The 26,221-nt window shown below is 35.1% G+C and overlaps 1 protein-coding gene across 14 annotated transcripts in view; it reads right to left on the bottom strand.

Moving 5' to 3' along the window:
• ERBIN (erbb2 interacting protein) overlaps positions 1-26,221 on the bottom strand; it is a 129,955-nt gene that overhangs the window by 54,610 nt on the left and 49,124 nt on the right. For all 14 annotated transcript variants that reach the window (XM_064596179.1, XM_054512304.2, XM_054512308.2 and 11 more), the window contains 5 exons: positions 25,536-25,653; positions 11,813-11,891; positions 10,192-10,281; positions 7,959-8,015; positions 3,970-4,033 (listed from right to left, as the gene is read on the bottom strand). In XM_064596179.1, the coding sequence (XP_064452249.1) occupies positions 3,970-4,033; positions 7,959-8,015; positions 10,192-10,281; positions 11,813-11,891; positions 25,536-25,653 (408 nt within the window). The remainder of the gene's footprint in view (positions 1-3,969; positions 4,034-7,958; positions 8,016-10,191; positions 10,282-11,812; positions 11,892-25,535; positions 25,654-26,221) is intronic.

Raw genomic sequence — 26,221 nt, 5'->3', positions numbered from 1 at the left:
AAAAAAAGTCAACCAGAGAAAGACAATTATCATATGATCTCACTCATATGTGGAATTTAAGAAACAAAAGAGAGGATCATAGGGGAAGGGAGGGAAAAATAAAAGACAAAATCAGAGTGAGGCAAACCATAAGAGACTCTTAATCATAGGAAACAAACTAGGGTTGCTGGGCGGTGGGGGGTGGTGGTGAGGGGATGGGGTAACTGGGCGATGGACATTAAGGAGGGCATGTGATGTAATGAGCACTAGGTATTATATGAGACTGATGAATCAGTGAACTCTACCTCTGAAACTAATAATACACTATATGTTATTTAAATTTAAATTGTAAATAAAATAAATAAAATGGGGAAAAAAGAACCAATTAAGAATTAAGAAAACTAATCATTGTTAACTACTTATTATCAATTAACTATTCTATATGATAATATAATGGTGGTACATATCATTAGACATTTGTCCAAACCCACAGAATGTACAACACTGGAAGTAAAACCTAATGTGAACTATGGACCTCAGGTAATTATGTTGTGTTAATGTAGGTTCATCAAGTGTAATCAATGTACCACTCTGGTGGGGGGTGTTGATAATGGGGGAAGTTATGTATGTGTGGGAAGGGTGTATATGGAAAATCTCTGTACCTACCCTCAGCTAAAATTTGCTGTGAACCTAAAACTGCTCTAAAAAATAAAATCTATTAAAAAAAAAAAGATTTAGCCTTTTATGAAAAGAACAAAGATACTCCGATGACTAAGAGGGAGAAAAATGAAAACAATTTAACTGTCCAATAATAAGGGAAAGGTAAATAAATCAAGGCATAATCATGATATGCACATTCTATTATTTTAAACTCTTAGCAATTACTTAATGAAATAGTTTTTAGTATGGTTTTGATAATCAAAAAATTAATCAGAGGGTTGCAGTGGACCTTGGTATTGAGACAAAATTTGATCTTGGGCATTTGCCCTTGCAGGCTTTATTGAATGCATCCTTCAAAGGTATTTCTGTCACCACACAAAGCTCTGTGTAGTCACTGACACAGTGATGTCATAGAGTACCATCATATCTAATCAACATCATCACACAAGTAAAACATAAAAGTCATGTCATTCAGATTTACTGCTAACATATAAATATAGGTAAGGTGTATCTTGGATTAAAAGAAATACCTTTTTGTGCTGTTTGTGTTATCATTTTAAGGGTGAGTTTTTAAAAAATGTATAATGCTGCAGACCGAAATGGTACAAAAATTAATGATTCTGAATGTTACTGATTCATCGAACAATAATTAAGATTTTTCAAACAGTTAATATGGTTGTAGATTAATACTTTTAAATACCTTAAGAGTACAATAGTTTAACAATTTAGGAAGAACAGTGTATGTATTTTTTCACAAGAGGTTAAAAACTTCCACAACACACAACAAAACCCATCATAAACCATCTTCAATTAAAATATAGTAAAGAAGGAGCGCCTGGGTGGCTCAGGCATTAAGCGTCTGCCTTCGGCTCGGGTCATGATCCCAGGGTTCTGTGACAGAGCCCCGCATCGGGCTCCCTGCTCAGCGGGAAGCCTGCTTCTCCTCCTCCCACTCCCCCTGCTTGTGTTCCCTCTCTCACTGTGTCTCTCTCTGTCAAATAAATAAATAAAATCTTTAAATATATATATATATATATATATATATATATATATATATATAGTAAAGAATATGAAAGTGTATTTTAGAAAAAAAATAAGGTATACAAAACCACCATGCTCTTCCACTGACTTCAACTGTAAAGTTCACTATTTGATGAGCAAATGTATAATATAACACACACAGGGCAATCATGAAGCTGACAATACTGAGAAATTCTTGTTCCTAAGATTATCATTTGACAGCAGACACATAAAAAGATGCTCAACATCACTCATCATCAGGGCAATGCAAATCAAAACCACAATGAGATATCACTTCACACCTGTCAAAATGGCTAAAATTAACAACACAAGAAACCAGTGTTGGCAAGGGTGTGCAGAAAAAGGAACCCTCCTGCACTGCTGGTGGGAATGCAAATTGGTGCAGTCACTGTGGAAAACAGTATGGAGGTTCCTTAAAAAATTAAAAATATGATGCAGCAATTCCACTCCTGAGTAGTATCCAGAGAATGTGAAAACACTAATTCGAAAAGATACACACCCGTTTGTGGCAGCATTATTTACATGGAAGCAGCCCTGGGTCCACTGATAAATGAATGGATAAAGATGTGGTATGGGGGCGCCTGGGTGGCTCAGTTGGTTAAGCGACTGCCTTTGGCTCAGGTCATGATCCTGGAGTCCGGGGATCGAGTCCCGCATTGGGCTCCCTGCTCGGCGGGGAGTCTGCTTCTCCCTCTGACCCTCCTCCCTCTCATGCTCTCTCTCATTCTCTCTCTCTCAAATAAATAAATAAAATCTTAAAAAAAAAAAAAGATGTGGTATGGGCGCCTGGGTGGCTCAGTCAGTTAAGTGTCTGCCTTTGGCTCAGGTCATGATCTCAGAGTTCTGGGATTGAGCCCTGCATCTGGCCCCTGCTCAGCAGGGGAATCTGCTTCTCCAGCTCCCTCTGCCCCTCCCCCTGCTTGTGCTCTCTCTCTCTCTATATATAAATAAATAAAATCTTAAAAAAAAAAAGATGTGAGATGTGTGTGTGTGCAGTACTACTCAGCCATAAAAAAGAATGACTTCTTGCTATTTGCAACATGAATGGCTCTAGAAAGTATAATGCTAATAAGCAAAGTAAGTCTGTCAGAGAAAAAGAAATACCACATGATTTCACCCATATGTGGGATTCAAGAAACAAAGTAAATGAACAAAGAAAAAAAAAAAGAGACAAACCAAGAATCAGATTCTCGACTACAGAGAACAAACTGATGGTTACCAGAGGGGAGGTGGGTGGGGGGATGGGTGTAAAAGGTAAAGGAGATTTAGAGTGCTCTTGATGAGCACCGAATAATGTGTAAGTTGTTGAAATCACTATATTGTATACCCGAAACTAATATAAACACTGTATGTTAATTATACTAGAATTAAAAAAAAAAAAAAAAAGACTAGGGGCACCTGGGTGGTGCAGTCGGTTAAAGCATCAGACTCTTGGTTTTGGCTCAGGTAGTGATCTCAGGGTTGTGGGATCTAGCCCTGCCTCCAGCTCTGCATTGAGCGTGGAGTCTGCTTGAGATTCTCTCTTCCTCTCCCTCTGATCCCCCAAGCCCTCCCACCCCACGAGCTAGCTCTCTCTTTCTCTCTCAAATAATCTTTTAAAAAAAGACTATCATTTGAAATCTACCATAATTTTAAAAACCAAACTTATAATGTAAAAAAATTTAATGGTGATGATATTCAGGCCAATGAATTCCTCTTCAGAAAAAATATCTAGCTTATTTTCTGAGTTCTTTTGGAGAACTCACTAAAGACAAAAATCTACTTACATAGTCCTTTCCTTTTTGATTCTTTACCATAGCACATTTTGCATACAAAACAAAAACAATTCAGAGGTCTTATTACCAACTGAAAAATAACAGTTGTTTCACTCAATGTTTTCCTTTTAGCTATTAAGTAAAATTATAGAAAAATATTTTATCATTGAATCAATTCCTGAGCAATACCCTCAGGGAGCTACTTTTGACTCAGAAGTACTTTTTATTATTCCTTCTAGGCTGATGAAACTTTATTTTTCCCTTATAATCTCTCAAACTGTCTACTTACTGTGCCTAAAACTTTTAGTTACCCTTTTCCATGGGTTTCTCATTTATTTTACATTTTATTCTCACTACTGTCAGATATTTCTGTCTGCTTAATTTTCCATTAGTAACTTTTATATCTTTTTTCTTAAAAAAATACATATATCTTTAACCTATTCTATATTTTAAAATGCTAAGAAATAAATACATTAATTTTCACATGTTCTCAATCAAATTTAAGACCTCTGGATAGAGACTGGTATGAACTTACCACTTCTGTGAATTCATTACTTCCCAAATCCAATCTTTCCAGTTGGGTCAGTCTATTCATGGTTCTATGCACAAGGAATTAATGAAGAATTGAGTATACAAAAATATCAATTAAATGGAAGCTTTCAAAAGTAATAGTGTTAAACATTCTTATGTAATATCTAATGTACAGGCTTCACCATATTGACAAAATATAATTTCTCAGGAAAGTATTCTTTAATTTCTAAATAAAATAAGTTATGAATTATTCTCTAATTTGGCTTCTCATCAGGTCTTCATTTCTATTCATACGTAGTCACAGTAAATTGAAACACATAGACCAGAATACGAGTAACCGGTTTTCACTTTTTTCACAAAATAAATTTTCATATAATATTAATCAACTAATGAATTAGACTGTTTGGCAGCTACATAGTAATTATTACCGTTTTTCAAGACTGGTCATATATTTGTAAAACTTTAAGATAGCTTAATTCTGAAAATTAATACTCAAAATTCTAAGAACAGTAAACACAGTATTTCTTAACACATTTCCAAATTAATTTCAAGACAACTCAAAATAAAGTTTTAAATCATTTTTTTTTTTAGATTTTATTTATTTATTTGAGAGAGAGAGAGCTCATGAGAGGGGGGAGGGTCAGAGGGAGAAGCAGACTCCCTGCTGAGCAGGAAGCCCGATGTGGGACTCGATCCCGGGACTCCAGGATCATGACCTGAGCCGAAGGCAGTCACTTAACCAACTGAGCCACCCAGGCGCCCGATAAAATCATTTTTAACTTCCAACTTACTACCAATATTTCTCTGCAACTACAGAGACTTGAAAATTGTACAAAAACTCACTTAATAATGAAATAAACTAAACTGTGCTTTTATCTCTCCTTCAATATGGCATTTTAAAAACCTAAACTAATTAATTCAAACACATATTTACACTCTTACATTGCTATTTTTAGAGAAACCCCTAGTATTTGACAGACTGAGGTACTACCAGCTACCCAGATATAGAACTTTGTGCTATAATTTTTAAGGATATGTTAAAATGAAAGCAAAATACAGTTATCATCATATTATCAGTACATATTAATATGCTAATGACTTAAAAATTAACATCATTAAAAACCAACAGCCTCCTTAAATTACGACACAAGAACACAGACTATTTCTATCTTCTCTGGAAATCTAACAAATTAGAAAAAGTAAAATAAAACTCACTTAAAACATTTCTCTGGCTTTTCAGGGAAAAAAACTAACAAACACAGGAACACACATAATTGGGGGCGCCTGGGTGGCTCAGTTAGTTAAGCAACTGCTTTGGGCTCAGGTCATGATCCCAGGGTCCAGCGGTGGATTGATCAGCCCTGAGCCCCACGGGCCCCACGCTGAGCTCCCAGCTCAGCAAGGAGTCTGCTTCACCCTCCTGCTATGCCCCTACCCCGTGCTTGTGTGCAAGCTCTCTCTCTCTCAAATACATAAAAATCTTTTAAAAATAAATAAACAAATAAAAGAACACACATAATTGTAATGCCACTATGTTACTGAACTAACGTTAGAGGAAACTAATTTTTCCCGACCCTTCCATTTTAAGTATGCCATTCTATCAACATTCCTTTAACTTATTTTATAACACCAATTTTTTTCAAAGCTGCTTTATTTAACTTAGACTTATTAAGGGCCTTGTCTCAGGTACTATGAAGTACTATAATTCTGTTTCCCTTACTCGTATCTGTCTTTGTCCAGAAAATCTCTAGGTCAGTTGTAGTTTGCTTAATAACAAAGCAAAAGGTGTTTCCAGGGTATTTCTGAAGAAAGATGAGGTGCTATGATATTAAACTATGTCCATAATACTATCTCAGGTAAACATTTGAGAAAAGTAGAGAGGTGTGTGAGAAGGGAGGCAAACACTAAAAGAAAACATAATCTTATTTTTCTTAATTCAATATCATAAAAAATCCACACGGAGCAGTTAAACACTGTAACAAGTTAAGTTTTAAAACTAATGCAGGAAAAAGTGAATGACATGTGTATGTAACAAAAAGAGAAATGTAGTGTAAAATCTTCAAAATGTCTCCATCTCAACTTGCATTAGTTTACACTGGCAACTTTAGTCCTACTAAGATACCTCAAAAGTCTAAGATAAAATTTCATGTTTTCATTTTCAAGTCTTTTCATTTAAGATCCAGCTTCCTACTTCAAGGAGAATCTACAAACAATATATCCCTCAAATTTCTTCCTGTTTACCTCTAAAATCTCTTTGTATTTAACTCCTTTTTATCATCTCTTCTTATGTCACAGAGGAAAAAAAACACATCTTTTGTATGCTTGGCGCTGTACCCTCTAGTACTTAGATGGTATTAAATTTCACTTAGCTACATATCTAAAACAGCTTTCCCAGTGCTCACATCTTTGATTATAAAAAGGTTTACTCACATAACCTAAATACACATGACTTTCGTAACATTTAAAACTACTGCCTCTTTAGAGTTTGTGAGGTCTCAAAAGTTTTAATTACAAGTCTTAAAAAGAGAGCAGTAAAGAATTATATTTGAAAATACATCAGACAGAGCCCAATTTAAAGTTAAATAAGGAGATAAAATAATGAGTTAAAATTATGCTATCAGATACACTGTATTAATTATAGCCTTAGCTATTTCAGTAAGCAATTTACATCTTATTCAAATCTCTTAGAAAGCAGTCAGTTTGAACTAAGGAGTCATCAATGCCAGTACCACATCTATAAAATATTTAAACCTTTTTGAATTTAATATGGATCATAATTCCCATTTTAATTTACACTCACAGCCATCCCTATAAACACCAATCATTTCTGCACTAAACAATTATCCGCTAATAGATAATGTCTTCTGGGAATCAAAATTAGATACGCTCTTTGTCTTCAAAGACTTACATTCATGGGGAAGGTTACAGGTACATGTAAAAACGGGAGTAAAATGTATAAAAAAATAAGGCTAACATGGTAAATTTCATAACAGATACAAATAAGATACCACAGAAGTTGAGTAAGCAAAACTAACTCCTGGGAAACTGGAGATATCTCCCTTAAAAGGTAATAATTAACTCTTGACAAATCAATCACAACAGAAATCAGCAAAGTTTTCTGTAAAGGATCAGAGAATAAATAATTTAGGCTTTGCATACAGTCTTTGTCACAACTACTTGACTCTAGCACTACAGAGCAAAAGGAGCCACAGAAAATATGTAAATGAATGTGTTTCCAATGAAACTTTATTTACACAAAAACAGTGGGCCAGATTTAACAAGATGGTAGTCTGCCAATGCCTACACTGTAAAAATGTAGCAATGAATTCAGGAAGTTTTAATGTATTTTTTCAATAAATGGACACAGACTACAGTGCATTTTGAGTGTGTAGATCTGTTTTAGTTTTATCTTATTTGCTCTTGGATTGCCATCTCTTCTTGATGTTAGCTTACCAGCAGGGGGCCCTCTACCCCACTTCTAATTTACAACAGACTATAAAACCGGACAAATTCTTATAATTACAGTTATCAGACTTCACATAAAGACGCTACAGATCTAATTAATGAATACTATATAAGAGCTCTAGCATATGAACTGGGACCTTTATATGGGACTAGTGGGCTTTACAGACATATTTTGATATTTGTCACGCAAGACCAGGTTTCAGAAAGCTATGAAACCACTATAAAATAACCAACAACAGATGTGAAAGTTTTATATTCAATACCACTAATTAAAATATGACCACAAATGTCAGTCTTTAAAAAATAAGTTTCACTCATATTTTAGATATTACAAAGTTAACATTTCTCTAAGGACTTAAGAATTAAAATTTCTTGGGGTGCCTGGCTGGCTCAGTCAGTAGCATCTGTGACTCTTGACCTCGGGAATTTTAAGTTCGAGCCCCACAATGGGTGTACAGATCACTTAAAAATAAAATCTTCAAAAGAATTAAAAATTCTTATTTTAGCAAGAATAGCACCTTTACTTACTTTGGCAACATTTTCAACTGGTTTTCTCTAAGTTCTAATATCTGGAGTTTAGTTAATCTGCAAAACAAAGTAACAAATCAAGCATCTATGACAAAGACAATGAATTTAATTATCAAAGTGATGTCATGCTCTAAAGTTTTAAAGCAGCCAATATTTATTCTGTAATTACAAAGTAAGAAAAGACTCCTCCTGCTCCTCAGAATTAGTGGGGGGGGGAAAGTTAAAACACTTCTAGACACATTTAAAGCACAAATTTATTGCCCCAAATATCAATCCCACAGCATTTCATGCAAACATGCCTCCCCAAATTATTAGCCATTAGTAGATTACAGAACAATAATTCAACTTCAGAGTCCAGCTCCGAGAGAAAAAAGAACAAGAGATGGGGCGCCTGGGTGGCTCAGATGGTTAAGCGTCTGCCTTCAGCTCAGGTCATGATCCCGGGGTCCTGGGATCAAACCCCGCATCGGGCTCTCTGCTCAGCGGGGGACCTGCTTCTCCCCCTTCCTCTGCTTCTCCCCCTGCTCATATTCTCTCTCTCTCTCTGTATCTCTGTGTCTCGAATGAATAACTAAAAAAACCTTTAAAAAAAAAAAAAAAAAGAAAAGAAAAAAGAACAAGAGAACCTAAGGGGACACAATAAAGGAGAAATCCTCTGGCCCTTCAGTGATGCACATCCCAATAAAATTAAGGGAAAATGAGAAGATTAGGTGGTCTAGAGTTGCTAACTAATGCCACAATGTCAATCATATTCCAATATATAAATGTATCAAGTCAACATGTTGTATACTTTAAACTTACACAATGTTTATATGCCAAATATATTTCCATAAAAAAAGTGGTCCAAATACCAGATACAGAAATCTGACAAGTACACTAACTTTTTTTTTTTATTTGACAGAGACACAGCGAGAGAGGGAACACAAGCAGGGGGAGTGGGAAAGGGAGAAGCAGGCTTGCTGCTGAGCAGAGAGCCCGACGCGGGGCTCGACCCCAGGACCCTGGGATCATGAGCCGAAGGCAGATGCTTAACGACTGAGCCACCCAGGCGCCCCTACACTACCTTTTTATATATATAATGTATATGCATTATTACACATATACACAAATACATATATATGTATGTATATAAATATATGAAACATGATAAGGCGGCTCCCACTGGACAGTCACTGGGCTACAACAATGCCCAAAATTCTTTTTTTCTTAATTGAAATGTAACTGACCTATAACATTATTAGTTTCAGATACCCAACATAATGTATATATGTATATATTGTGAAATGGTCACCATAATAAGTGTAGTTAACATCCATCACCATAGTTACCACAATTCTTTTTCTTATGATGAGAACTTTTAGAGTCTACTTTCTTAGCAACTCCCAAATATACAACACAGTATTGCTAACTATAGCCAGCATACTATACATCACATCCTCACAATTTATTTATTTTGTAACTGGAAATCTGTACTTTTTGACCACCTTTACCCATATTGCCCACCCTCACCCCTGGCAACCACCAATCTGTTCTCTGTATTTATGAAGCTCGGGTTTTGTTTTATTTTGAGATTCCACATATAAGTGAGCTCATACAGTATTTATCTTTATTTATAGACAAAAAGATGACCAAAATTAACATGTCATTGAAAAGCACTTTCTCTACTAATTAGTTTTAAAACAATAGTTTGATACCTATTAGTCATCATTCACTGATTCATCTTTTCATTAAAAAAAAAAAATTACTCAGAGACTATAGTGACAAGAATTACTCTATGTTCAGATATTGGTGGGAGTGTGCCAATGGGGTGGTCCCCAGAAACACACTTTCTTTTCTCCAGAATTTTGATTCTAGTGGAGAAGACCGATAAATCAATAATTAGATCATTTTCAAATGTGATAAATGCTAAGAATAAAGCATTCTGTGTCTCTAATATATAGAAATTACCCACATTTAAACTATTTTTGCATACTTCAAAAACCAATTCAAGTTGTAAATTATCTTTTTCTTCTAAATACTCACTGCTTATTATTTACTTGGGAAAATAAATTCAAAAACAAAATAACAAGTTCTGAAAAAGCTATAAAAACCACAAGGCTTGGAAATAATTACAAAAGAAGAGCAAAAGGAGAGCCTATGAAAGTGTAATTAATAGTATTACTAAAGCAACTTGTAGTTTTGTAAACTTTGTAAGAGCCAACAAGAAAAGATTTTAAAAGAAACTGTAATTTACCTGCCAAAATTAGCTGGCAAGAACTCAAGGAAAGCATCATTTAGATATAACTGGGTTAGGTTTAACAGTTGAGAAAATCCATCAGGAAGCCTATATAAAATATATCAGAATTTAAGTTAAATTAATACACAGAATTTCAGTCTCACAGAATCTCTCTAAGAATCTGTCTAACCAACACATGTTCTTAACTGGTAACAGTCACCTTTTTACTTTAATGAGGGACCCTCAAACTGAGATTTCCTTTTTGTAATAATTTACCTGTTTCAATGTTTATAACTTCTTCTCTTTGTAAATAGGAAATGAGAGTATTTGTCTCAAGAAGATAAAATGTGCACAAAAAGGTCAAATATGAATGAACCACAACACACAGAAATGTATTTAGGACATACTATGACATCAGCAGGCACTCTTTTGAAATTTGCTTTATCTAACATCAATCCAAAGGACTAGATAAGGAATTCCAAACCTTGACAGTACTGACTTTTGGGGCTGGATAATTCTTTGTAGTGAGGAGGCTGTCTTCTGCACTGTAGTGTTTAGCAGCAACTCTGGCCTTTATCCACTAGAAGCCAGTAGCACCACCCATCGCTACAGGTTTTAAAAACCAAAACTGTCTTCAGAATTTGCCAAATGACCCGTGGGGGCAAAATCATTCCCATTTGAGAACCACTAGTTTAGAATTATTTTCAATTTCAACATCTGGCCCTTAAATAACCAAATAAAGACTGCATAATTTTATAATAAACAAATGAGAAGAAATAATACAAAAAGCTAAAGGACATTTTAAGGCCATCTGAGAACCTGTATGTGTTAGGCTTTACCTTTATTTCCTCTGGTTTACAAAGGAAATTCTAGATCTAGAACTAGATGCTAGAGCAATATTTTTAGCAAAGATAAAACATCATCAGTACATGTTTTTCCTGGATTTTAAAAAGTACGAAGTTCTGCTGCAGTGAGACCTCTCAGTCTTTGACTCATCTTGTTTCTCCCACATTCCATTCCTTCATCTACCACAGCAAATAAAGCAACAATGTTTGAAAATACTCATTAAATACAGTACTGTAATACGTGAAAGCTGGTTTCAGTTTTCGACATAGCTATACTAAACCATGCTCTACTCATTTTTCGCTTCACCAATCCATTTTTGCAAAACTTAACAGTTTTGGTGTCAGGAAAGCTTTCTATTTATAGCCATTACCAACATAAAAGAACATTTGTGACCTCTGGTATATGGTGCAACCAATCATATGGTTTTTCCTTTTTGCTGTTCTTACCTTGCTGGTCTTTCAGTTTCTTTTAGTATTTTTGAAAGTTTTAGTGTGCTACACAGCTGATTTGCGAGTGAAGATATTCTTACATTGTGAAAGTATCACTGAGGGAGGAAACCTGGATTCTAGCCTCATTTCTGACACAAACTATCTGTGAGACCTGGAGCAAAACACTCGCATTATCTCTTTCGATGTCTAATTTACCTTTGTAAAATATGGGGTTAGAAAAATGATTTAAAGGTTTCATTTTAATCTAAAACTCAAATTTTGTATAGATTTAAAGCTGATACCAATTACTCATTACACAGCTGTTTTATTCACAAAATTAACTTGTAATTCAAGTAGGAACTTACTTGGAAATAGGGTTTACACTGGCCTCCACGACTGTCAAAACTTTACAATTTTTTATATTTTCTGGAAACTCCTGTATTCCTAGAAAGTGAACAGATAATTAATAATCAAATTAAAAGGATCTATTAAAAAGGATAAAATAATAACAAAATTAATTACTGCAGATTCAAAATTTACCAACTAGGATCTAGACAAACTGACAACATCAACCAAACAGAACTCTACAACAATTTCTCTCTTTTCTCTTTCATCTTTTGTTCATGTGCCTCCTTATAACTGCCAATTATATTAGTTTTACCTCCCTTTCCTTCTCTTAGCTCTTCTGAAAATTAGTGCCTTCTCTATCTGATGATGTTAAGGATATAAAATACAGAAATTTTGCAGTCTTCCTGGTTTTCTGACATAAAAAGACACATTACTTTTTTTAATGCTGGGCTGCAGATTAAGGTGGTCCCTAGCATACATGTAAAATGACAAAGCTGAGAACAAAGCTGAAGATAGAAGTAGTAGAAAATCTACATTTGATATGCTAGCAGATACGCCTGATGGCAGCTGCTGACCAATACTTCAGTAAAATACCACATAAATGCTGGAACAGGCCAAATTACAGTAAACTTTCTAAGCACTTACTCTTATTTCCTCAAACTATCTCAGCAAAAATATAGTAACAATAATTTGTCAACAATAACCCACAAACTTCAAGTAGCAATGTTATAACCCAGACTAAAAGAAGGCTAAAAGCTTTTTAAAATATTTAAAAAATTCTGTTTGTAAGACTCCTTCTTGTACTAACACGATACAAATATTCAACATAGTTGACATTAGAGGATCATTTAAACCTCTTTCAACTTCATTACTGTATCATTCTAGGTAAGCAAGTTTACCACAGTGCCAAACACAGAATTTCAGGTGACCAAAAATTAATAATGCAAAATCACCAACTGGCAAATACTACAGTAATAACTGTTCAGTTAAAACTCATCAGCAAATGCTAATATCAGTGGGTAAAATAATGATGAAAAACAGGATACCAATATACTCTCAATGTTTCTCCCAAAAAGACACTAATTACAAAAGGAAAAAAGCCATTAAAGAAATATCAAAGGCACCATCTTAAATTGCTTCAAAGTTAGCATCACCTGTTAGCAACACCACATGGCACCAAATCTAAGATGCACTAGGAAGGGATGCAATACCATTATCGTCATATTCTTGCCAAAAACGTGTAACATGAAGTTAATCATAAGCAAACATCAAACAAATCCACATTTAGGGAAATTCTACTATATAACTGGCCAGTAAACTTTAAAACTATCAAGGTCAAAAAAGACAAAGGAAGATTGAGGAACTACCCAGGTAAGAGGAGACCCAAGAGTACGATTGGGGGACTGTATCAATGTCAGTATCTCTCTTGTTCTAGAATTTTACCAAATATTACCACTGGGGAAACTAGGTAACAAGTACACAGGACTACTCTGCAATTTTTGTTAAAACTGTATGTGAGTTCACGATAATTTCAATTAAAGAAATCTGGGCTCAATAATTCCTTAAGGGAAAGTTTTATTACCATTGTTATTACAAATTCAATTTCTCTAACAGTCAAGATAACTCATTTTCTCAAATTTCAGTTTTAGGAACTTTTACTTTTGCTGGAATTTACAGAGGTCATGCAAATCTTCAAATTAGCAAATACATACAATGACGGATACTGAATGATATTAAGGAATTACCGTTAGCTGTTTTTTTTTTCAAGTATGACAGTAGAGTGGTTTTACCTCTATGTATGAAAAAGATTGTGACTTGCTTTAAAATAATCAGAGGTGAAGGGGCACCTGGTTGGTTCAGTCAGTTAAGCATCCAGCTCTTGGTTTTAGCTCAGGTCATGACCTCAGGGTTGTGAGATCGAGCGCCACGTGGGGGTCCACCCTCAGCACTGTCTACTTGAGACTCCCTCTCTCCCTTTCCCTCTGCCCTCCCCCACCCCATTTGCTCTCGCTCTCTAAAATAAATAAATAAAATCTTAACAGAAACTATCAGGAATGGCAAACTAGGAGGTATAGACGAAGGTATACTAGGAGGTATTCAATATACTGATACATGCTGAAGTTGGCTGACAGGTACACCAGATTTATTATATTCTACTTTTGTAAATGCTTGAAATATTCCACTATAAAACATTACCACTGTTCAGTTACTAGAAACAGACTCAGAGACAAAAGAACTTTAAAACAGTTACTGTACTTAAAGGGGAAAAAATGAACAAAATGGTGAAGAGGAAAAAGTTAAATTTAAGAAATAAATGGAAACTTCACAAATAAAAAATATAGTATCTGAATGAAAAATACAGGACAGGATTAAAAGAAGGTTGGGGTTCCTGAGTGGCTGGCTCAGTGGGTTAAGTGTCCAACTTCGGCTCAGATCATGATCTCAGGATACTGAGATTGAGCCCCACATCGGGCTTCGTGCTCAGTGGGAAGTCTGCTTGCCCTCTTTATCTGCCCCTCCCCCTGCGCATGCTCTCTCTCTCAAATAAAATCTTAAAAAAAAGGGGCGCCTGGGTGGCTCAGTCGTTAAGCGTCTGCCTTTGGCTCAGGTCATGATCCCAGGGTCCTGGGATGGAGCCCCGCATCGGGCTCCCTGCTCGGGGGGAAGCCTGCTTCTCCCTCTCCCACTCCCCCTGCTTGTGTTCCCTCTCTCACTGTGTCTCTCTCTGTCAAATAAATAAAATCTTAAAAAAAAAATTTTTTTTTTAATTTTTAAAAAATCTTAAAAAAAAAAAAAGAGAGAGAGAGAGAACAAGATTAGACACTGTAGGAGAACATTTCAGTGAGCCAGAAGACACGGCAACAGAAATTAGCCAATCTGAAACATAGGGAAAAAGTAGAATGAAAAAATATCAACATAACAGAATACATGGGACAATGTCAAGCAGGCTAACATATACTTACCTATCTTTAGAAGTTTGTTTACCAGCCTACCACTAAGAATACATGCTCTCTGAGGGGAGAAACTTTGCCTCTCTTTTTCACTAGTTGAACAGAACATGGCACAGAGTTATCAATGTCACTAGATACTTCTGAACTCCTTTCCAGGGTGACAATACCAATTTTCACATACCACAATACCTATTTATACATATTCTTGTCAACATCTGCTATTGTCTTTACATGCCAATATAAGGGGTTGAAACTCACCAGTAATAATATAAATGTATATTTAAATTAAAACTAGATATTTTTGATATTTTCTAGTGATACTCAACACATTTTCATGTGTTTACTGATCATTTTTATTTCTTCTTCTTTGAACTCCCTGTTTATTGCACATCTATTGGAATATCTTTTCATTACTGATTGTAAGCATTCTTTAGAAATACTAGTATATCAAATTTTTCTCACAGTTTGTCATGTATTATTTAGTCATACAGAAATTTCATTCCTTTACTACTGTGCTTTTTAAAAAATTGATTTATTTATTACAGAGAGAGAGAGAGAGAGAATCCCAACCAGGCTCCACACTCCAGGCAGAGCCCGACACAGGGCTCGATCTCATGACACTGAGCCAAAATCAAGAGTCGGACACTTAACCAAGTGAGGCATCCAAGTGCCCCTACTGTGCTCTTTGTATCTTGAATAAGATCTCTTTCCTATCACAGTCATAAAAATATTCTACATTATCTGATAATTGTAACTTTTTCATATTGTTATCCTTAATTAATTTGCAATTTATTTTAGTATATTTCCCATACAAAACCACTGTTCCAGTGCTAACAAAATATTTGGGTTTTTTTATTCCACTGATCTGTAGAGGCACCTCTGTCATATTCCAGATTCTTTCATGGTTATGTTTCCTGACAGTCTTTCCTTTTAGATCCTTCTACTCATCTATTCCATAGTTTTGTACTTTTCTTCCATTTAGATTGTACTGCACGTTTTCTATAAAGTTCATTTCTAGGTATGTGAGATGGAGTAGTTGCATTAATGGACTCACTCCCTATACCACTTTCTACAATGTGATCTTTCAACTACTCCCATCAAAATATTAAGTATAATTTCCCTATCTCCTAATTCTGGGCTCAGCCATGTGTTCTGCTTTGGCCAATGAAACATCAGCCGAGTAGATGAAATTGAGAGTTTAAATAGCTCTCTGGCTAATTTCCACTAGCTGTTAGGGTCCTCTTATTGTTCTGTGAGAAACATGGCTGGGATGGCTTGGGCTAGCCTGATGGAGGATGAGATCTATGGCAGAGTAATTCCTGTCATCCCAACACATGATCCCAACATTGTGATTTAAATAGTCTTTATCTAGTTTCGTTATCAAAGTGTATTTTACCCTTACAGAGTTGTGTGCTTTCCCCCATACTCTAATCTACAGAATAGTTTTTATAAATTAGGGATAACCCCAATTTCATGAAGGTTTAGTCAAACTTGCTCTTAAAAGTAGGCTTGGTGGTTTTTCTGACTATCCAATTTAATATTGTATTGACTGGTCTTTTCAAGTTTTCTGCTTTTCAAGTTTTCTGCTTCTTCAGTTTTGGAAATTTATTTTTCATTTCATCTAAGTTTTAAAATTTAGTGGCTTTAGGGGCACCTGGGTGGCTCTGATGGTTAAGCGTCTGCCTTTGGCTCAGGTCATGATCCCAGAGTCCTGGGATCAAGCTCAGCGTTTGGGCTCCCTGCTCAGTGGAGTCTGCTTCTCCCTCTGCCCTCCCCCTGCTCATTCTCTATCTGTTGCTTTCTCTCTCTCAAATAAATAAAATCTTTAAAAAAAATAAAATAAAATAAAATTTAGTGGCTTTATAGTATTCATTCTTTTTCAGTGAAAAGCCACTTTTTAATAAAATGATGGTAACAGGAACATGAGAGATGTTGCTTTTGGAGGGAATGAGGGACAGAATTATTTTCTTATTAATGGTAAAAAAACTTAAAAACCTTGTTAGAAGTCATAAAATTGGAAGTACTGATCTACAGAGTATCTCTTTTACCTAGAAATTTAACACTTCCAATTACACATTTTAGGGTATGTACACAATGAATTACTTAATAGTATCTGTGTGTCTTCTATTACTGCTCGAAGATTTTGTTTAGGTTGATGCAATTTTCTGTCCTAAGCACATGTAACTATTTAGTATATTGTACCTTTGAACAGCAAACATTTACTAAATTTGACTTACTACCAATAACATCCGTATTTTTTACACTAATTTTGTTCCTTCTTCTTTTCTCTTATTCATTTACATACAAAATATTTGTTGCTGAATCATATTCTAATTCTTATCAGTCCTTTAAATAACAAATAATTTGCCTCAAGTGATAATTCTATAGGATACACTAAAATAACTCTAATAGATTAAAACAGTACTCTTTTGCTAAACTGACTTAAAACTTTAACAAATGTGTATGGGGGGAGCAGCAGGGGTCCCAGGGCAGATGTGGTACTCAGGGCCCAGAAGTGGGAGACATGGAAGAAAAAATGGCAAAAAAGGCAGTGAGTTTGGATTATTATGAAAAAGGTACTATCAACATCTGCTTAAAAAAAAAAAATCACTCTATAAACATATATTTCATTTCTCTTACGTAAACACCAAAAAATGGAATTAGTTATATGCCTATTAATGTGAACTACACAGATTAATTTTCCCAAATACTGAAGGAGCTTTGGATATCTGGAGTGGATCCCACTTGGATGCAGTGTATTCTTCTTCTTCCTTTTTTTTTTTTTTTTTTAAGATTTATTCATTTGACAGAGAGTGAGCAGGAGCACAAGCACGGGGAGTGGCAGGCAGAGGGAAAGGAAGAAGCAGGCTCCCCACTGAGCACAGAGCCCGATGCGGGGCTCGATCCCAGGACCCTGGGACCACGACCTGAGCCACAGGCAGACACTTAACCACCCAAGCCATCCAGGCGCCCCCACGGTGTATTATTCTTATCAAAACACATCTTTTAAAATAAAACATCCCGGGGCGCCTGGGTGGCTCAGTTGGTTAGGTGACTGCCTTCGGCTCAGGTCATGATCCTGGAGTCCCGGAATCGAGTCCCGCATCGGGCTCCCTGCTCGGCAGGGAGTCTGCTTCTCCCTCTGACCCTCCCCCCTCTCATGTGCTCTCTCGCTCTCATTCTCTCTGTCAAATAAATAAATAAAATCTTTAAAAAATAAAAAAATAAAAAATAAAATAAAATAAAATAAAACATCCCACATTTAGAGGAAGGACAGGGGAAGGACATTCCACAGTTTTCATTAGCAACCCACTTCATTTTAAAAAACTGAGCTAAATATCTCATTTCTTTGGCCTTTTTTACGTCCTTGAAGTATCATGAAATCATTTACATAAAAAATATTACCCAAGAGCTGTAATTTTTTTTTTTTAAGATTTATTTATTTATTTATTTGACAGAGAGAGAGATAGCCAGAGCAGGAACACAAGCAGGGAGAGTGGGAGAGGGAGAAGCAGGCTTCCCGCCGAGCAGGGAGCCCAATGTGGGGCTCGATCCCAGGACCCTGGGACCATGACCTGAGCCAATGGCAGACGCTTTAACGACTGAGCCGCCCAGGCGCCCCAAGAGCTGTAATATTTTTAGTACATGATAAAGTCTGTGTAAGGAGAAAAAGACCAATGAGTATAGCATGTTCTACTGATCTAAACTTTTTATATGGAGAAAGAATAATTTCAAGAGTTCTCTATTAGATTTCTATAATTTTAATATTTTATGGAAAATAATGCTTTTATCATCTTCCACAACCATATACTTTATATTTTTAAAAATTTAAAGTACTTTAATCCATAGTATGAGGTTTACAAAAAGTAACCAGTATCTGTGAAATAAGTAATTCTAAATCATCTCCAGCTTTCAGAATACATAGTAATAATTTTTCCTTAAAGGAGTAGTTTTGAAATACTTACGGGTTTTCTGCTTTTACAAACTGCTAGCATTGTATTTACTACGACTTTAATTCCTACAGGTTCTAAATCTGTATCTCTGGTTCCCTGCCCTCCCCTTAACTCCAAATAAGAATGTTCAAATGCCCTTTAGGTATTGCTTACGTATCTCAAACAAAACATGGCCCAAACTGAAATTACCTATACTCTGTATTATTCAGCAAATATGTACCAACTACACACAATGTTAGACACTATTACAGACTATAAATACTAAAACATGGTTCCTTTTCCTCAGAAGCTAAAATGTAGCAAAGAAAAGTATTTTCATCCTACTGGTTTCTTTCCTTCCTCACTAGTCTTTCTTCTCAGGATCTTCTGTACCTTTCTCCTCTTCTTCCAGGTCTCTTAATGTTGGGTTGCCACTAAGACTCATTCTTTAGGTCTCTTTTCTTTCACACTCATGCCCTTAGTGACTGTATCTGACCTCTGGCTTTATATACTATCTATACGCTGACAACTCCCACATATGTATAGCTAGCAGAGTTCCCTCTTGACTGAAAATTCTGGACCCCTGTGAATAAATAGATATCTTATTTCAAATGTAACACGTCCAAAAATGACTGATTTTTTCCACTAAAAATTACAACTCCCACAGATGACCCTATCTTGGCTGTCAGCAACTCCACCCCTTCACTTGCATAGACCAATACCACTGAGGTCATCTTTATCTCTTATCTCTTATCTCATGTCCCACATTCAATCCATCTTAAAATCTTGTGGACTCAACCTTCAAGTACATCTAGAGTCTGTCCATATCTCACTGCTTCCATCACTATCACCAGAGATGACTGAAATAGCAGCCCAACTGGTTACTTTTCACCTTTGTACCCATAATGTTTCTACATATAGCGAGCGTAAGTCTTTAAAACACAAATCAGATCATGCTCTGATCGATCTGCTCAAAGCTTTCCGAATGATTCCATGTCACTGAGAGTAAATGTCAAAGAACATACTAATACCTACAAGGCTCTATCTCTCTGACCTCTACTCCTCTCACTCTCCCATCTTGCTTACTATGTTTTAGCTACTCTGGCCTTCTGTTTCCCACACATACAATGGACACTCATACCTTACCAACTTTACACTGGCTGTTCCCTCTTTCTGGTACATTCTTAACTCAGATATCTACATGGCTAACATCTCAAGTCCTTGTTCATGTCACTTTCTCAGTGAGGCCTACTCTCAATGCTTGTGTTAGCCAGTCTTCAAAGATGGCTCATTTTATCCTTAACATATGCAGAACCTAAATTTTATCATGAGTTACTTCTTAATTCTTTAAGAATTCCAAGTATCTTTCCCTTTTTCATTCTCACTTGAATTTAATAGTGTTCCTTCTTCGCGACATACCCTTTTTATAACAATTTGACTCTGTTGCTCAACCTTAATAAAATGAAAACACTAGATTAGATATTATAAAATGTGGCTTTCCTCTTTATATTACTATCGCTTAATTACAGAAGAACTCTTTCTTTACTGCTGGGAAAGAGTATACTTCCTGACATTTAGGAGCTGGCCTGGTCTTATGGCTAGCTACTTGGCATTCAAAGGGACATCTTGGTATTGTCTTATTGAACTACATGATTTCAAAGAGTATCAACATCAGGCGAGGCCATTCTTTGACCATGAAAGATCAAAACAAAAGCAAGTATGTACAGTTAACCTTTAAACAACATGGGTTTGAATGGTGCAAGTCTACTTAACCATTTTTACAGTACTACAAATGTATTTTATGATTTTAATAACATTTTCTTTTGTCTAGCTTACTTTATGATAAAAATATAATATATAACACATATTTTGTATGTTGTATGTTATATGTATTATACATATATATGTTAGGGGTAATAGTTCGGGCCAACAGTAGGCTGTGAGTATAGTTAAGTTGGCGGCGGGGGGAGTTAAAAGTCATACAGAGATTTTCAACAATGCAGGGGGTTGAAGCTCCTAACCCCCACATCATTCAAGGGTCAACTATAATCATGTCTGAACAAATATGAACATCATCCAAAACACAAAATACCAAACAACCCCTTCTCCCAACTATTGAATGACTGCTATTTCTTTATCAATTACAACTTTAGACTTGTTCTAAGCTACCCTCGCTATAGATAAAATTAAGATTCCCAATCACAGGGATGACTGGGTGGCTCAGTCGGTTGAGTGTCCAACTCTTGGTTTCAGCTGAGGTTGTTGTGATCTCATGGGATCTCATGGGCTCTGCACTAAGCAGGGAGTCTGCTTGAAGACTGTTCTCCCTCGACTCACACTAAGTAAATCTTAATAAATAAATAAATAAAGGATTCCCAATGATAGAACTACCCCTACTTCTTGACACCATCCAGAGCAAAACCTCATATTCTTAAACCCTCCCTCATATCACCAAATGTAAGTCCAAATCCTATAATAAGTCTTTTTTTTTTTTTTTTAACACCTTGAGACACCCTTTAGTATGGGTTTTTGTTCACTGCATCAAGTAATAAACCTGAACTGTTCAACCACAGGTGAGTTCCTGGTGATCTTGCTGGGAGGGCATCAATACTTCAATAACACTAATTATAGAATATAAGTTAATAGTGGTTCCTTACTGTTTCTGCACTTAAAAGGCTATGGTAATAAACAGTACATAATATAACAGTGAGTCCCAGTCAAAACAGTCTAAATCAGGAATTGCAAACTCAAATAATTACACTGGCCAAGGGGTAAGAGATGTATGATTTGACCAGGTATAACACGAGTGATAAGGCCTATGGTAAGGTAGAGTAAATGGAACACCCCAGTTACAGTCTACATTAACATACTTGGCAGTGACCAGTGATCATTGGTCTAAATATTTTTAAGTTCTAGGTTAGTTTAACACACGGTTTTTCCTCTTTCATGATCTTAATCAAACTGATTAAAAGAGCTCAATTTAAACAACTATAAAGCTAATATTAGCAATTTCAGAAATTTGAAAACAGGAGAAAAATAAAGTGACTGTAATTTTCCTCATAATCAATTTAACTTCTCTGAGCTTAAAGTGAAGAGCCTCTTCTAGCAGTTGGTCCCTATCATCAGATCTTCTCAGGTTCAGTGAACTGCTTTCTGTTTTCACCACAAACTTTCAATTCATTCTTCCAGGGCTTTCTGACTCAATTAAAAAGAAAGGCCTTATTTAACCTCTCTAGCATTCCCCTATCAGTTAGAAATATCTGAGCTATTCCTTCTGGTTTCTCTGCCTTATAATTTCCTGGCTTTCTGTTCTTTCTGTGTGTTCAGACAGATGAATTAACAACTAGGTTAGTCTTCATTTCTTATACCTCCCTTTTCCCACCAGCTTTCCCAATCAACCACATAGCAGAATGTTTTAATCATCATCCCCTTAGGCTTCTCAAGAAGATAGGCATTTGAACATAAGAAATGATTATTTCTCAAACACTAGTTGTTTTTTGCAATGACTTGGGACAGCAGTGTGGTGAACTTTTTATTTCTTTAAAAAGCTAACAATAAAGCAAAACTTTAGCCACAAAAGGAAGAGCAAATTAAACAAATTCACACTTCAGTGCAGTTGCATTTAGATGAGTTTAAGACAAAAAGGAGAAAAAAAACAAGCAAACAAGTAAAAGGCAAGGGACTGATTATGCCTCTTAAAATATAGAGGAGGTCCTTTGTGAAATCACAAAGAAAGAGAAGAAAAGAATATATAAATCAATTTAATTTTTAGTGAAAATAAATTGTAAGGTTTCACTGACAGCAGTAGCTAATGTCATTGTCCTTCTGGGCAGAATACTTGAGTGCTTATCTTAAATCTTCTCACCATATAGAAATTATTTCCAACTCCTCAAAAATACCAGCTGATAAAATCATATACAACAGGTTTTCAATATAATCAACAATAAAAACCTGCTGAAACTAGAATAAAAAAAAGAGAAACACTACAGTCCAATAGGTTGTCATAACTCAAACACACTATTCTTTAAGAAGCTGCATGAAAGTCTAAGATATTAAGGATGCTGCTGCACCATAATTGCACCATTCTCAATTCAGAGTAACAAATCCAGAGTTAATGCATTTTTTAGGATATATGCAAGCATGTTCATAAATGAGCAAAGTATTATTTTCATACCATGAAGAGTGGTCGCAGTTTGCCAGCTTTTCCCAGGTGCATACAATTGTATTAGTAATATTCAAGATTATTTCAGATCTCTTTCCTTATACTTTAACATTTCCCATTTAAAAAGATCAAAAAGTAGAAAACAACTCTTTGGGATGGAATGTTAAACCTGATGATATCTAATGTCACAACAATTCTATAGTTCTGTAATACTATGGAGTTCACTTAACTATCAGCATATGGAGAGCTACAATGACAGTGGATTAAGTTCTTTGAAATTTATCAATACTTGTCACTCTAAAAAAAGCACCAGGAATTGAAACTCATTTCAAACTACCCTTAAAGAGATGTTTCAAGCTGAAGAAATCTATTTAACCTAAATAAAATCATGAGGGGAAAAGCCACACAAATTAAAAACTAACTGACCTGAACTCTTCAAAACGGCAATGTCATGAAAAACACAAAAAGATGGGCAAACTGTTCCTGATTTTAAAAGACTGAAGAGACACAACTGAATGCTATGTGATCTTCAACTGGGGGGTAGAGGGGTAAATAGCTAAAAGGGGCATTTTTAAGCAACAGGGAAAATGTAATGTCAAATTTCTTGAAAGTGATAATGATATTGTGGTTATGTATAAGGATTTCCTTGTTCTTGGGAAATGCTTCTTCCAATATTTAAAGGTAAAGTTCATGTCTGCAACTTAAAATTTTAAATAGGTCTACCAAATAGAAATTCTATATAAGCAACAACATATCTTTTCCCTGAACATATTTAAATTCATACAATTTTTAAAAGAGAAAGCAAGCAAACCTGGCGAAATGCTAACAGTGGGTGAATCCATCAGTGTTCTGTCAATTTTTTTTTTTTTAAGATTTTATTTGTTTATTTGACAGAGAAAGAGATAGTGAGAGCAGGAACACAAGCAGGGGGAGTGGGAGAGGGAGAAGCAGACATCCCGCCAAGCAGGGAGCCCAATGTGGGGCTTGATCCCAGGACCCTGGGATCATGACCTCAGCTGAAGGCAGATGCTTAACGACTGAGCCACCCAGGCGCCCCAGTGTTCTGTCAATTTTTATGCAGGCTTTTAATCTGGCTATGAAATTTTTTAAATGTTGGAGAAAAACAGGATATAAATGAATCCAATCTAAGTAGTAATTAAATCCTAAATTTTTTAAACACAGATTTTTCATATCACAGAAAAAAAATTTTTAAGTAGGTTCCACACCCAACATGGGGCTTGAACTAACAACCCTGAGATCAAGACCTGAGATCAAGGCTCTAACGACTGAGCAACCCAAGTGCCCCCAAGTAACAGAAAATTTTTAACTCAAAAGTTAAATGTTTCAAAAGAAGTTTAAAAAATTACAAGTTTCAAACTTAAAATTTATTGGCTATTGACAACTAAAACCCAGTAGCGCACTAACCACTATAACCTTCCCTGAACCTAGAATGAACGTGAACACATTATACCTCCTTAAAAAGGATTTAACCCTTAAAACAAAAGTTATTAAATTGATGACCTTCCTACAAAATATACAATTATTTGATATGGATTGCCCACAACTAAAATAATTAGGGTTTAGTAAATGAAGGCATGTAATAAACACATATATTTATTTTATTTATTTAAAGTAATTTTTTTATAGAAATGGGTAGGCACAGTTGTAAATTCATTAAAAGTTAACTGTTAATTGTGAAAAGAGGATGATTCTTTTAATCAGTCCTAAAGTGGTTTTCATACTAAGTCCTAAAATATAAAACTGATATGACAGAAAGATCACTCCTGTATATTCATATCACCAAGACAAAAACCAACTGTGCAACCAAGAGCTATGAATATGATTGCTAGGCATTTACTGGTGCTACTGCACTAACGTTTTGGGACTTGTCTATAAAGTTTTTTCCAAATGTTATCAAGAATTATTTAAATATAACTTAGTATTTAGTGTTTGTTGAAGTCTTATCTTTTGGCAGACCATTTAATATTTACTCTCTTGTAATTTTTTTTTTGTAATTATGTAAGAAATACATGTTCATTCTAAAATTTAAGTATCTACCTCTCTCTCTATTGGACCAGGTAAGCACTTAACATTTTGGAATATTCCACACGGTCTTCAGTATATATCAAACTAAGCCTAGACTATATGCAGCAAGAGAACACTGACCATGTCCCTTAATTTCTCATCATCAACTGTAATCCTAGGTCCTAATACAGTATTCAACAAAAGTGGTCTTTCAATAAATATTCAATGATGTTCATTTCATTTATAATGTTGCACAACTTTATTTTTAACCTTTAACACTGTAACGTAAATACTCATGCCAGTATCAATGGAGCTACATTAAATTCCTCTCTATGGCTACCCATAGAATAGCACAACCAACAGTGGATACTACAGTTGTTAATAGCTTCTCATCATTACAAACAATAGGACAATGAATATATATAAATATATAAATTTAAGGATACGTAAGTACATACATGCATGTATCCACAGCATCTTAATTAAAAGGTCATTTAAAGTTTATACATTTATCTCCACATTGCTTTAAACTATCATATGTATAAGTTTTATATATGCAAAGGGTAATATAACACTTTTTAATTTTGTATTTTTGTTAACGCACAATAGAAATTTTAATAAAATTACATGTTTCTAAGTACAGAAAGCCAAGGGGAAAAAAAAATCTTACCATTCTTGCTGACATCCAGTTCCCTGAGATTAATGAGATTTGCAATAGATGCTGGTAATGTTGTTAAATCATTGTCTGGCAAACTCAGTTTGTGTAGAGACTGACAGTTAAAAAGTTGCTATTGAAACAAGGGAAGAAAGGATTTTGATTATTTAAGTTTCCTTAACGATTTCATTTATTAACCTTTACACAAATAAATAACCACATTATTAGTGTGGTTAAACTGAATGAATTATACCTATATAAATACCAGGGAAGATCTCTTATTGTTTCATACTATTATGGATCTGAACACAACTGAACTACTCAATCATTTCCATCCTCCTACTTCTGCCCCAAGCAAAATGCACTCAGTACCTATATGGTTGTATTCTTTGTTAAAGTAGTAAAAAATAAGTGGCTATTAAATACGGCAAACTTTGGAACTTGTATTTCAAGCATCCTTATTCCAAAATGAAAATTTACATAAATTAACTCCAAATATGTACAACTGACTCAGAATGACTCAAAATATATAATTCTGATTTGGGAGGACAAAAAAATTAAGGAACAAATATATGCTTAGGCTAAAATCACAATAATAAAATGTATTTAAAATAAAATATATTTAATCAAAAGTGTAGGTAAATGGGTCAGTTCTACATTCCATACCAAAAAACTGTATGGAGCAGAGAATTTTTAGGGCA

This window comes from Mirounga angustirostris, unplaced genomic scaffold, assembly GCF_029215605.1.
Source record: "Mirounga angustirostris isolate CCGP_5_RB_7025 unplaced genomic scaffold, mMirAng1.0.hap1 SCAF_7, whole genome shotgun sequence".
Classification (NCBI taxonomy): Eukaryota; Metazoa; Chordata; class Mammalia; order Carnivora; family Phocidae; genus Mirounga; species Mirounga angustirostris.
The sequence above is the reverse complement of the archived record's forward strand: the minus strand, read 5'-3'. Positions and strand labels throughout refer to the sequence as shown.